Raw genomic sequence first — 12,970 nt, 5'->3', positions numbered from 1 at the left:
TAAGAGAAACCGTACACCGTAATCAAGGCACAGAGAGAACGTTTACAGGAGCCGCACAGAAGAGCCAACCTCATTCTATGTTTAGTCTTCCACAATTTCAAGGGGAAGAAAAAGTGCACATGCACAAATTGTGCAACGCCAGGAAGAACTTTGTGTTATAAACATAAGTTGTTCTGAGCATGTAGAAGATTTGCACTGCTTGCATCAAGTGTATCATTGTAGGGCAAACCTACATGTCTTTATTACTAACATTCCAAGCAACCGTAATCGTGAAGTCAAATGTCAGAACCTTGACTTAGCAGAATGTAACTGATCGTGCAGATATATGTATTTATTTGGGAGAGAGTAAATGCAGAAGCCAGCATTTGCCTACGCAGTCAACACTCTACATAATGGCTCGTGGAAAGTGCTTTATCTGAAGCAAATGTTTACCTGCGACCTAACTACCAAGTCATGTTTATTGCATGCAGAAATGCAAGCTGTGAGCGAAAACACAATGGGGATCATTAAGCCAAGGCTTAATATGTTGCAGCTTAGTGTGGTGTGTTTTATGTGTCTTTAATGGTTTTGTAACAGAGCAAAGACATGTACAGTGCCTTGATGTGCATTTGTATTCAGCCCCCCGAGTCAATATTTTGTAAAACCACCTTTTGCTGCAAGTACAGCTGCAAGTGTTTTGGGGTTTGTCTCTACCGGCTTTTTTTTTTTTTTTTTCTAGAGAATGAAACTTTTGCCCATTCTTCTTTGCAAAATAGCTCAAGCGCAAGTCTTGGTAGGTTTGCAATTGTAGGGGCTGAATACAAATGCACGACACACTCTTCAGATGTTTGGTTGCTCATTCGTAAAACATTTTGAAAGCACTTAAACCATTTTTCTTTCACTTCTCAATTATCTGCCACTGTATGTTGGCCTATCACATCAAATCCCAATAATATACAGTACATTTATGTTTTGTGGTTGTAACCTGACACAATGTGGAAAAGTTCAAGGGGTGTTAATACTTTTTCAAGGCACTGTAAACTCTCCCATGAGGCTTTTCATTCAAGGTGTGTGAGGATGCTAGGGGATACTGGTGTGCCAATGATGGACCCCCCCCCCCCAGTTGTTATATGTGTTGATCTGACTTTGAATGGGAACAAAGTTGAAAACGGTTGAAGTAGACAAGAGGAGATGCACTGTTGGTGGTTTGATAACACCAAGGATTTTTTTCCAAAGAACTACCGGTTTGCTGGGGAGATACGTATGAGATAGTACAGGGAACAGAGAGCAACTGGTTGGCTGCTGATGGCTTACAGCACAGGCATTCAAGAGCAACCATTTGAGGTCAGGGACAGGTCCTGTTGCCCAGTACTACTGGATTCTCACTCTCTCTCACACACACACACACACACACTCCCTGGGTCATCCACTCGCCATCAAATGCATTTCCTTGTTACTGGGGAAACTTGAAGAAACTCACTCCTGTGTAGAAATCACATTCTCCATAGGGCCGGGAAGACAACAGGCATGAAGCAAAAGTAACGTTCAGTGTTAAGACAGGTTGAGTTACCTAAATGAGAGGAATATAATACATTGGTTTTACTTTGATATTTCCTTTTGCTCGTCTGCACATTGCATCTAACAATGAGGAATTAAGAGGGGTAGAGCATAAGGGAGGGAATGAAGGAGGGAAGGTGAAGGATATACTAATGGGATAAAAAAGAAGAAGGGACAGGATGAAGATAATTCCAGCAAAGACAAGACAGAGTTGAGGTGTTGTCCATTTTCCTTTCTGTGAGTGACCAGTAGGTTTAATGTACAAACATCCGTCTCTCTCTCTCTCAGTGTCTTTCTCGCTCTCTGTTTACAATTACAGTGCCGAGAATGAATCTTCCACGAATGACTGCTCAACTGGCAGCCCTGACTAGTCAGGAACAAGGGAGCTATTAGTGGAGGGACTGAGGAAGGAAGGAAGAGGGGAAAGCCAACGGGAAGGCAGTCCAACTCAGAGGCCCAGGGAGGGAAAGGAGGGAAAGAGAATGAGGGAGGGCATAAGGGGGAAGGCTTAGAAAAGAAGGGAGGGAGGGAGGTTGGGGAGAAGGGCAGAGGAATCAGTGGAGTTATCCAGCAAAGACTGTAGGGCGAGAGAAAAGTAGGACTCAGCTATGACTCCCTAAGGCAATCTGTTTAGCAGAAGCAAAGATCCCAGAGGAGGAGGAAGGCCGGAGCATCCCCTCATCCCAACCCGCCCATTTCCCCCTGCCAGGAAGGAGAGGACATAAAAGAGATTAGTTCTGGGGTCTGGCCCGGAGGACATTGGACAGGGCAACCTCTGAAATTCTTTCATTTCTCAGGGAACGGGGTTTTAGGTTGGAACCTCCCTGTGGCCCTTTGACACAAGAAATACATTTCATGTGTATGACACGCACTGCTCCCTGCATGTCCCATCTAACATGATTCCACTTTTTTGGGGGGCATATGAGCACTTCTGGGGATCTCTTGACAGATGTGTCACGCAGAGAGAGAAAAAAAAAGAAGCAGATCTGTTACCCTTTCTTTTGCCCAACACCTTCAGACACATACATGAACTAAAAAGGTGCCGTCCAAAACCAAAGAAACCACCAAATGAATGGACATTGCTCAGCCAACCTTTTTGTCCTGAAGCCTGGCTGCACAGCCTCAAAAACCTCAGAAATGCGTCCGTCTCACTTTACTGACCTCATGGGCTGCACTTCATAAAAAGTCAATAAAATCATCACGCAACAAATTTTCGGTTGTCAAAGGAGACAGGCCCGTCCAATCGTCTTGCAATGGTGCAGCGTGTGATTGAGGATGCAAAGGCCATAGGCTAGATCAGACTAAATCCTGTGACCGCAAATGTTAGCATACATTCCCAGGCTTCAATTTGTCAGCTCGAATTGAAGTAAAGAAGAACCGCTCCAACAAGAATTTCTCGTTAAGCCTAAATTTCCTTATGTCAGGTATGTCCACTGGCTCCAAGGCCAAACCAGTCCTTTTTGGACCCTTACAGTTTCTCCCTTTTCAGCTGCCGAAGCTTGTAACTGCTTCAAAGGAGTCATAGGGGCCTTTGCCAACTGTGACTTAGATGAGTTACTTATAGGGGGTGAATCTTGGAATCTCTTAATTTCAGTTTTATTTTTTTTATTTGATTACCTTTGAATACTTTGTAGAGGTCTGTTTTCATTTTGACAAGTTTTTATTTGTGTGCAAATTATTGTCCTAAATAAATAAATAAACCAAAAATTATTTGTTTTTTAAAAACGACCATGAATCAATGTTGTAAAACTATGTTGTACTAATTTTCTTGTATTTTATTTTTCTTTGACATAATTTTGACTAATTAAATGATTAATCATTAATTATCAGCTTTATTACTCATAGTCATTATCTCTCTTCAACCCTGAAGCCCTTACATATCCAACAGCTCCAGTTCACTGAAACTCCTGCTCTGACAGCCAACCGCTGCTCTTCACAGAAGTAATTTCATTTCAGCTACAATGGGTAACTTAAATCTTGATAAAGATTTAACCAGCAAAGCAAATACATTTGGATACAGTTACTCGTTCAGTCTGAAATCACTGCAGCAAATAATAGCCCGTTTGTTTAGCCATTCTACAAAACATGGTACAAAATAAAAAAAACAAAAAAAAAAAAACAAGGGGAGACACCGTGTAGATCCTTTTGCGACATTAACTGAAACCCCTCCTTCACCCACTCCCATTTCAAATCCCACCAAAACCTACACCTTATCCACTTGTAAGCAGCTCTTAATGTGGTGTGGGATCCATGAAGCAGAGCCGCCCTCGGGGGGGGGGGGCTTCAGCAAAGGATATTTGGAACATACAAAGGGGGTATTATTTGTTACCCCCCCAGTTGGCCCCCTACCAGCTTCTATTCTGTATGTGGGTCTGCCCATATCTTGATGGTGGCAAAGGATGACTCCTTTCTCGCTTGCTTTTATGCCGACTTTAGAGAAAGACCAAACCACCTGGCTGTCGTCCTTTGCTGTGGCATATACTGTGTATTTAGCGATTACCTGCTGACTAAATTAATTCCTGTGGTAAAATATGTCAAATAATAAAACACACACACAAAAAAAACAGCAAAATGATGGATGTCAAGGTGAGAACAACATGGACTATAGAGCCTACAGAGGGGAAATGAAGGTAAAATAACCTAATGAAATGACGCTACGTTCAGGTACAGCTATACTTACTGTACATCTGCCTCAGTTGTGACATCATCTAACGCGATATTGTTCATGAATATTAAACATGTGACTGACATCGTATTGAGACTAAAGACTTGACACTTTACACAGCATCAACTCCTTTTCTTTTTAATTGCTATACCTTTTGGCACTTGTTTGTCTGATGAACATCCATAAAGAGTCTCTGATCCGTGACTCAAATGGACAAACAACACGGACGATTCTGCTCCAATGATTTTTGTGATTTCTACGAGCAATGTGTTTGCTAATTGACTCAGATCACTAGAGCACAAGTGTTTAATATGACAACTCATGTTAAAAGAACAGACACCTGCATATAAGCAGCACAGAAGAATCTTTGACTAAGACACATACTGACAGAAGACGATAAAAAGACAATAAAAACAAAACAAAAGCAATAAAAGACACAGTGAGAGGTGAAAAGAAGAAAATATACTAGCTCCACAGCAGCACTGCAGGAGGGAGTGAGTAGCATTTATGAGAATAATCTAGATTTCCTGAACCGAGAGCATTCCAAGGGCGCCGGTGGTCTCAGCTTGCCAAGAGGCAAGACGACACATGCTGGAGATGTCTGCCAGGTAGCAGAGCACAAAGAGCCCTCATTTCCTCCCTATCCCTCCCTTACTCCTTCCTCTCCACCCCCTCAGAGCACACACACAGACAGGTTCACATTTCTATACTTGTTAGGACTTTCGCTGACATAACGCCCCGGCCCCTTACGCTTAGCCCCTAAAACCTAGGCTTGACCCTCAAAAAGGCCTTAACAGGACTGGCTAAATATCCAGGTGGTGTCCATGCATTTCCCACCAATTATACTGTAAATTGCTCATCTCTAACTTTCTTCCAGTGAGTAAAATCTGTTTTGGGCGAGGAAACCGGAGTCAGTCCGACCATGCATTAGGTTGTGTTCTAGGCTTTTTGCGTTGGTATTCTTGGATGCTCCACATGTGTAAGGTGATACTAACACAGCCCTTGAAGTTTGATACTTGCCTGGGGATCCTGCTTCCCCAATGCTCACAAACACACATGCACACAGCTTCTAAGAGCTCATCCATCCCTAGGTGGTATCCCATTACTTGCTCGCAATGACACACACACACACACACACACACTTTTTGTTTTCTTTAGCCACTGTATCTTTACTAAGCCACAAGCCAAAACTCTCACTATAGCTTCTCATTACTGCATCTTAGAAACATAATCGGGGCAGGAATTACTTTGAATACTCCCAAAACAGGACAGCGAGAGAACAGTGTTTAAGCAGAGTGTCATACCAAAACCAGCTGGTGATTATTATTTGAAGCTCAATTCAAAACAGTGTGCAGTTTAAAAATGTTCGTCCACACCTGGAGACACTAGTAACAGTGTGAATATTATCAACAACTCAGCTTGAGCAGGACACCCTGTACTGTGGCAGCGGGGCCCTATTCAGAACTGTGTAGTCAGGAAAAAACAGTGAATAAGCTCTAATCCTTTAAGACAGCACCAATAAAGATTCCAGCAAAGCTGGGGAGATGATAACGTCAGTCGAACAACAAAATAAAATATGGCCTGTTTTGACTGGCTGGCTTATAACCGCTCTTTTAGCTGAGGGTTGTTTCCTGTTGAGGTGAGGCACGGCTCAGGTGGAGTTTTCTGCCAAAGAAAAGGAGAAATAAAAGGCATTCACAGAGTGAAACTCCGGGGATCCTCCAATGTCCTCTTGTGAGCCCACGTAACAAAGACTGAAATGTTTTGAGTGTTTAAGGGAGCCTTTCTTCACTTAAGTCATGATGTACAGTCTTTATGGAAGGAGGAATTAGAAGGTATTCTGGCAACACACGCAAACAAAAAGCACGCTGTACAGATACACACATGTGTACGGTGTTTATGCTTTAGACTAGTTCACACACACACACACACACACACACACACACACAAGAGTTCAAGTATAAAATTAATCAATTAATTGATGCAAATGTAACGCCGACTGCCGTTTCTGTGGGAAAGGATAAACTTTGAAAATCAGCTTTTATCACAACATGAAGGGAAGATTTTTGAAACAATTACAAACATAAAAAGTTCAAAATCTGCAATTCCATAACATCTTCGTAGCTACAGGTCTTTAAAGCTAAAACAACCTTGAAGACTAAGCAGTGAAAGATTTCAAGCGGAAATTGGGGGAAATAAATAGATAATTGCAACATTTTCTGCTTTAAAACTTCTTAAATTGAATATTTTGGTTAAAAATACTTGACTTTGCTTTTTTTTTGGCAAAATTTGATGACATTACACTGTATTTCAAAGACAAATTGAGAAAGAAAAGAATCACTATGAGATCCACTGTTCCATCACAGTGTTTCAAAGTCAATTTTAGTTTCTTCAAATGTGATTTATAACACCTTTGTCATTATCTCTGTAGGCTCGAGTTAGGAAAACTCACTATTCTGGTTTGCCATGCACGTGATGACAAAAGCACTTGTAAGAAAGAGGACACGGGGCCAGATGCACTGCACAAACTCTGCAAAAAATAAAAAAAAATAAAAATCCTGGCTGAGAACACATCACTAGTGACCATGGGACAGTCACATGCTGCACAATTACAACAGCCTGCAGCTTGTGTTACTGAAACAATGTTAGGACACAAGATCACAATACCATGAGGCTCATATAAGATCTCACAAGGCCTCATGTTTTACATTCCAGTAAATGATAAATATACTGGCTAGGCTAGGAAATTAATGCTAACTTTAAACGAGACAGCAAAAAACGTGGAGTTTCCATCAACTACATGCAGCACCAAGTAGCATTAAATATAGGAAACTCAGTTCTTTGAGACATAAGTCAGCTTCACAGCCTGTTTTTATGTTTCCTGCTGTTCCCAGCCATAAAGAAATAAAGACCTCAATAGGAAGTTAACCCCTATCTGCAGCGATGTTTTCTCACCCATTTGCAGTTATTCTGCCAAAGTTTTAATGTGCAGAAATGGCCAGCATTGAAGATTATTGCCAAAAGCAAGTTACCCGTGTCAAGTTTGGCACCATCTCCTGTTCAGAATCTACACTACAGCACAGCGGGCAGATAGTGAGGAGGAGGAGTCTGTAAACATGAAACGCTGATACAGAACATCAGTGGACAGAGGAGACAATACTTTGTAATCTGGTGGTTAACGCAGTGGTTACATACTTTAGGTAGAAGAAGAGAACCAAAAAATGCAATAATACTAAAAAAAAAAATACAATCTTTTAATATCTTCTATAAAATAACATTTGCAGATGCATTCACCCTAAAGAGCAAACAAAGGTATTGATTAATCACATTATTTGCTTATTCGTTTTTATTATTTTCCAAAATGACACTGTCAACATTTTTCAATATAAAAAAAAAAAAAAAAGGATAAAAATGGTTTTGTGGTTTTTGGGAGAGAAAAAAAAATACTTGGCAAACAGTGCACTCAGGAAGAAACCCTTCATTTATTTGTTGTCACTCTTACAACTTGATAACACGCCTGGGGAGAGGCTGACTCAAACAGCACTCTGGCACAGTTTTACCCACAACAAGGTGAGTAAATAAAATGCACGGATAACACTGGCAAAGAGGAAATTTGTAAGTGGGTGGCCACTGTTTTCAGATTTGTTGGATCATGATCTGACAATAGAATGAGTTTTTTTTTTTTCTTCATAATAATTAAAGACATTAAATACACTTGTGTGAATCTCAACTGAAAACATGTCTAAAACTAAAGTCAGTGAAGTGTAGACGCCGGTTGATAAGTTGGGAGTGTATGAATTCAGGTGCTGACAAAAGTGCTGGTACGGATTTAGTGATTCCAATGTTAACTGGACAAGCAGAAATAAAAACACGGGTTCTATTCTGCCGAATGTGTTGCTCTTTTGGGTTATATACCACTTTAATTGAGTATTTGCTATTGTAAAAAGCCCCTTGGATTCTGGGAAAATATTTTCTGACTGGAGTCATGACACGATTAAGACGCTCTGAGCCTCCAGTCGTATTCATTAAGACTGTTAGTGTCCACAGCGGAGGAACTAAGAACTCGGAGGAACTAATTAAAATGTTCTGTTTCCAGGTTAAATGCAAGAAAAACGAGTCCTTTCTACAACCTCAGATTTTGCTACCTCTGTTTTGCTTGGACCCCTCGATCTGATAAGAACCCAGTTGGCAACTTCTGGTCCCAAACAAAACCACCATCTGCTGTAAATAGCCATGGATCCTAATAACACGGGTGAAGCCTAGTGAACATTACACATAGTCTATTCAGTGAAAAAAAAACAACCAACACTATCTGACCTGCCTGCGAAATAACCCGCCAAAGGATTTAAAACAACAAACTAAAAAAAGGAAAATCAACAGGTCACATTTGTGGTTTTAGACAAACTATTAGTGGTGAGAGAGACTCTTGAGGTTTGAGCAAATGTGGGTGTTTGTAGAACAACAAGTTGGATGGACAGCTGCGCCTTCCTTCTGAAGGAGCTGGATAAATGTTCCTGCTGGTGCTAATCAATCACTACAGACAGGTCACAGCAGGTCAGAGAGAAGCCTCGGTGATTGGCACAATACAAGGAAAAAAGGAAGTGTAAGAATAGTTTTAAGTGCATTAGGTGGTGGTGGGGTGGGGGGCTGACATTTTATGTGGATGAATGGCATTGCTGACATACATTGTTCCCTGCATCTTGTTTTCAACAGATGGTGACGTGAAAGTTATAAATGACCTTGTTTGGGTATTTGTCACATACAAGCGGTTGTGACCAAGCAATAAAGTGAATTATATTTAGCACATTTGCTATCCAGTTGGTAGGATATGATTCAGAAGCATGTCATTATGTAAGTATGTTGTTGAGTAAGTGGTCGTGTTTGTCCCATCGAGACGAAAGCTGAAAAGGAAAAGGCTCGTCTTGCCTTTCCTAACTTGAGCCTAGTTTGACATGCGGGTCACTTTACAGGGATCTGTACTGGAAAAGAGAAACGGAAGTGGAGTCTTTCAATCATTAATAATACTTTTTTTTTTTTTATCCGATGAGTTCAGGGTCGCCACAGCGGATCATCGTCCGCATGTTGATATGGCACCGTTTTTATGCGCTTCCTGACACAACCCTGCACAATCGGGACCGGCACTGCACAGCTGGGGATGGGAAAAGGCTGTAAGGGGGTTCAGTTGACCCTGTGGTCTGTGGACCACTGCCTTACTTTAACGGGCTTGAATCCAATAAATAAAATCGATCCCACATTGTGAAGTGTTTTCAAGCCAAAACAATCTTATTCTGACTTATAATAAACAAGCTGATGAGAAAAGGAAATCCACACTGTTCCTGTAGCAGCGGCTGAAAGACGGACAACAGACCTGCTCCTTTCGAACTTAAAGCAAACACCACTTTCTTCTCTGTCCGTCAAACAGCTGAGCGCACACCCAGGAGCCTCCTCTCCTCCGCCAAGGGCCGACAATGTCTTCATTGACACCCAAGTGTCACATTAATCTTCATTTGTCCTATCATATCCTGCTATTGATATGGAAATGCCCGCCCATATCCGGTGTGAAACCAACGGTCAGGGTTGGTGGTGGTGGTATGAAGCAGACACGGGGGGTTAAGATCGTGAAAGGTGGGGCAGCACAAACATGGGGTGCCTTTCCATTTGGCAGCTCCTGTTCCCGATGTAGTTTATAGAGTCGTCATTCAAATGACTGCAAACTCATTGAACACACACACACACTCCCTCAGTAGGGGGTGTGGGCAGGGGGAGGTAATCTGATTTCTCAGCTGCCCAGGAGATCACTTCCTGAGAGAGAGGCCAACTTGTGGAAAGACGCCTGGGGATTTCCATCTGTCCACCCAGGGGCTTTACCCCCTACCTACTACTGTGCATCTCTTTTTTCTCTTAGAAGTACACACACATATACACACACACACGCAAACCAACACTCACAGTTTTTCTCTGAGCTTGAAAGGAGACGGCAAACCAGTTGCAAAGGTGGAAAGAAGCAACCTTTTTCTCTAAACCTTAAAGGTTTAGACTTACAGCTGAGTGAAAGGGTTTGCAGCTAATACAACTGTTCCTTCATCATTACATAATCATTATATTGTATCAAAAGAAAGTAAAATGTGTGTAAGTGCAAAAGTATGAATTCCTCTTAATGAAATGTACTTTAATACTTTGTGTGTCCTTCCTTTGCTTTTATAATTACTTCCCTCTGAGCAGCGTTTGTATCCTTTCAGGTGCAATTTTAGCTCATTCTTCATGGCATAATTGTTCCAAGTCTACCAGACTGCTTGGTTGTCTGCCACGCACAGCCTTCCTTAAATCTATCCACAGGTTTCCAATGATTTTTCCAATGATATTTACTATTTTGTGTCTCTAGAGACTTTCTAGAGACAGAAAACCATTTTTACTCAAATCTGCAGTCGCTCTATGAATTTACTTATGTGCTGTTATCATCTTATTTTAATGACCGCGATTAAACACTTCCCTACAGAATTTGTGATATTAAAGTATTTTTAGACTCACATTAGAGAGAAAAAAAAAAATAATAGAAGAAAGACAGAGACAGACGGCTGTCTGAGCAGGAGCTTAAGGAGTGCAGCAACATTTTCCTTTCCTGTGTCGTTTCTGACAAGGCACAGACTCTATCTTTGATCAGCACTCAGGAAATTTCATTAGGATGGAGATGGGTGAATAAGACCAAAGAAGCTTTTGTGGATGTGAAGAGGAAGAGAAGGAGGAAACTAGGGTCTTGTTTTCATCTATTGTGGGTTACACAGATTTTATGGTGCGAGACTGCAGGTCTATTAGGTGGAGCCATGTTTGTACTCTATTTGATGTGCACACATAACAACTCCAAAAATATTTCATACAGATGCACCGAATTCAAAAAACCTAGAAAAAAATTCCTTGTTGAATTCAGCGGCACCAAAGCAACACAGATACAGGATCCACACAGACAAGAGAGAGGTGAGGACGACAGACCGGAGCAGGTGACCTTTGACCTTATCAATCATGTACAACGGGGGACCAGAGGGAGAGGAGGAAACAAGAGAAACATGCACACAACATCTCCTCAACCTTATCAATCACAGACCAAAGGGGAGGAAGTGGAGATAAAGACAGCGAGGCGGCGTCTGTTCACCTTATCGATCATGTCGGGGCGGTTGGTGGCGGCCAGCACAGTGACATCCCGGAGCTGCTCGATGCCGTCCATCTCTGTCAGGAGCTGAGCCAAGACACGGTCACCTACACCGGCAGAACCCGAGGAGCTGACGGGGTGGATGAGAACATAGAATAGATGAGTGGATGTGATAGAGTGGGAAGCATCAGATTGATGAATTGGATGGATGATAGGGAAAGAAAAATATGTATGAAAATTTGCCAAAAACCGAGGAAAAAAGAAACTATCCATAGTGTCAAGTGACTATTTTGGCTGGGAGCATGACTTGTTTTCTATGCAAAACAACTTTCACTGAACAGACCTCAAAATTGAGCAGAAAACAGGACATCTCTGAGAAGTAGAGCAGCCTTCATTAGTCACAGCTAAACAGTAAGTCGCATTGTTTGAATATTTCACCTTAATCCTGTCAAGTTCACAGTTCCTCATAATACAGAAGACAACGGGGTCGAGTGGTTCCAAGCGGCTGATGCGTGTTTTGAACGACGCTCCCAAGGACCAATCGAATCAACTGTTATCCAACATACAATACTCAGCTAAAAATCGATTCCCTTTCCCTCCCTCTTCCTGCTCTTTTACCATCTGTTACACTCTGTCACACTCTGCATTTAGGCAAAAATCACTACAATACCTTGTCTAGTTAGCTACGTGGGCCATAAAGCTACAGTATATAGTGCAATAAAGTAGATATGCTGAAAACGTGTCAATAGCCATTGCTAAAATTACATTCTAAAGTTTGTCTAAGTTACAAAAGTCGTTCTCTCTGTTGGATACTAAACTCCCCAGTGTTGCAATTATCAAGCCACTGCAGAGAAAAATTGGTCTGGGCCACAATACGATTGAAAAACTAAAAACAATGCAGCTGGGGAAAATAGATTTATATTGAATAGACCCATATTGTGTTTATGTTCAAACCTTTTTTTGCACAAAACAAAAAAAATAGTGCATTAAAAATTAGTCTTTCAAAGGCCAGTGTGAAATAAAAAAGTGCAGAGGACTATAACAACAGTTGCCAGGGAAGCAAATAGCAGAATTACATTTTTGGTAGTAATTTGATTAGTGAATAATTTCTGTAGATCATTGTGTTAAATATAAGAAAATAAACAATAAGAAAACAATTTCTACCAATTCCTAATATTTCCCATTCCAGTGGATGTGTCAGCGTCTGGCTGCAGTGTTAAGTCTCTCAAGTCAAAATTTCTGTATATAATTTCTGTAGAATCTGTTGACCGTAAGAAAAATATAATATACAATATCACCAGCTCTGTTCTTCAAGAAACACATCACTGTGTTAGACTCTACATTACAAGCTGGTTATTTTCCATAGCACAGTGCAGACAGCCACCATTCCCAGCTGAATCACACACACACACACACACACACACACACACACACACACACAGTCTCGGTTGACAGGGCCAGCGGAAGTGCCAGACATTATTAGCATAGACAAGGCCGTAGTGGAACACAAAGGAGCTCTGTCACTGTGATATGAAAGGAAAAAGAGGGGGCTAGAGATAGGAAATTTAGGTGAGGGGATGGGGGAGAGAAGGTTTAGGGACTGCTGCAGAGAGCCACGAACTGGA

At 41.4% G+C, this 12,970-nt stretch overlaps 1 protein-coding gene across 1 annotated transcript in view; it reads right to left on the bottom strand.

The window, feature by feature from the left end:
- Positions 1-12,970, bottom strand: part of afg2a (AFG2 AAA ATPase homolog A) — a 100,298-nt gene that overhangs the window by 58,630 nt on the left and 28,698 nt on the right. The window contains exon 15 of the mRNA XM_067519505.1: positions 11,349-11,475. Coding sequence (XP_067375606.1) covers positions 11,349-11,475 — 127 coding nt within the window. The remainder of the gene's footprint in view (positions 1-11,348; positions 11,476-12,970) is intronic.

The sequence above is a fragment of the Channa argus genome, chromosome 10 (genome assembly GCF_033026475.1).
Source record: "Channa argus isolate prfri chromosome 10, Channa argus male v1.0, whole genome shotgun sequence".
Lineage (NCBI taxonomy): Eukaryota > Metazoa > Chordata > Actinopteri > Anabantiformes > Channidae > Channa > Channa argus.
The sequence above is the reverse complement of the archived record's forward strand: the minus strand, read 5'-3'. Positions and strand labels throughout refer to the sequence as shown.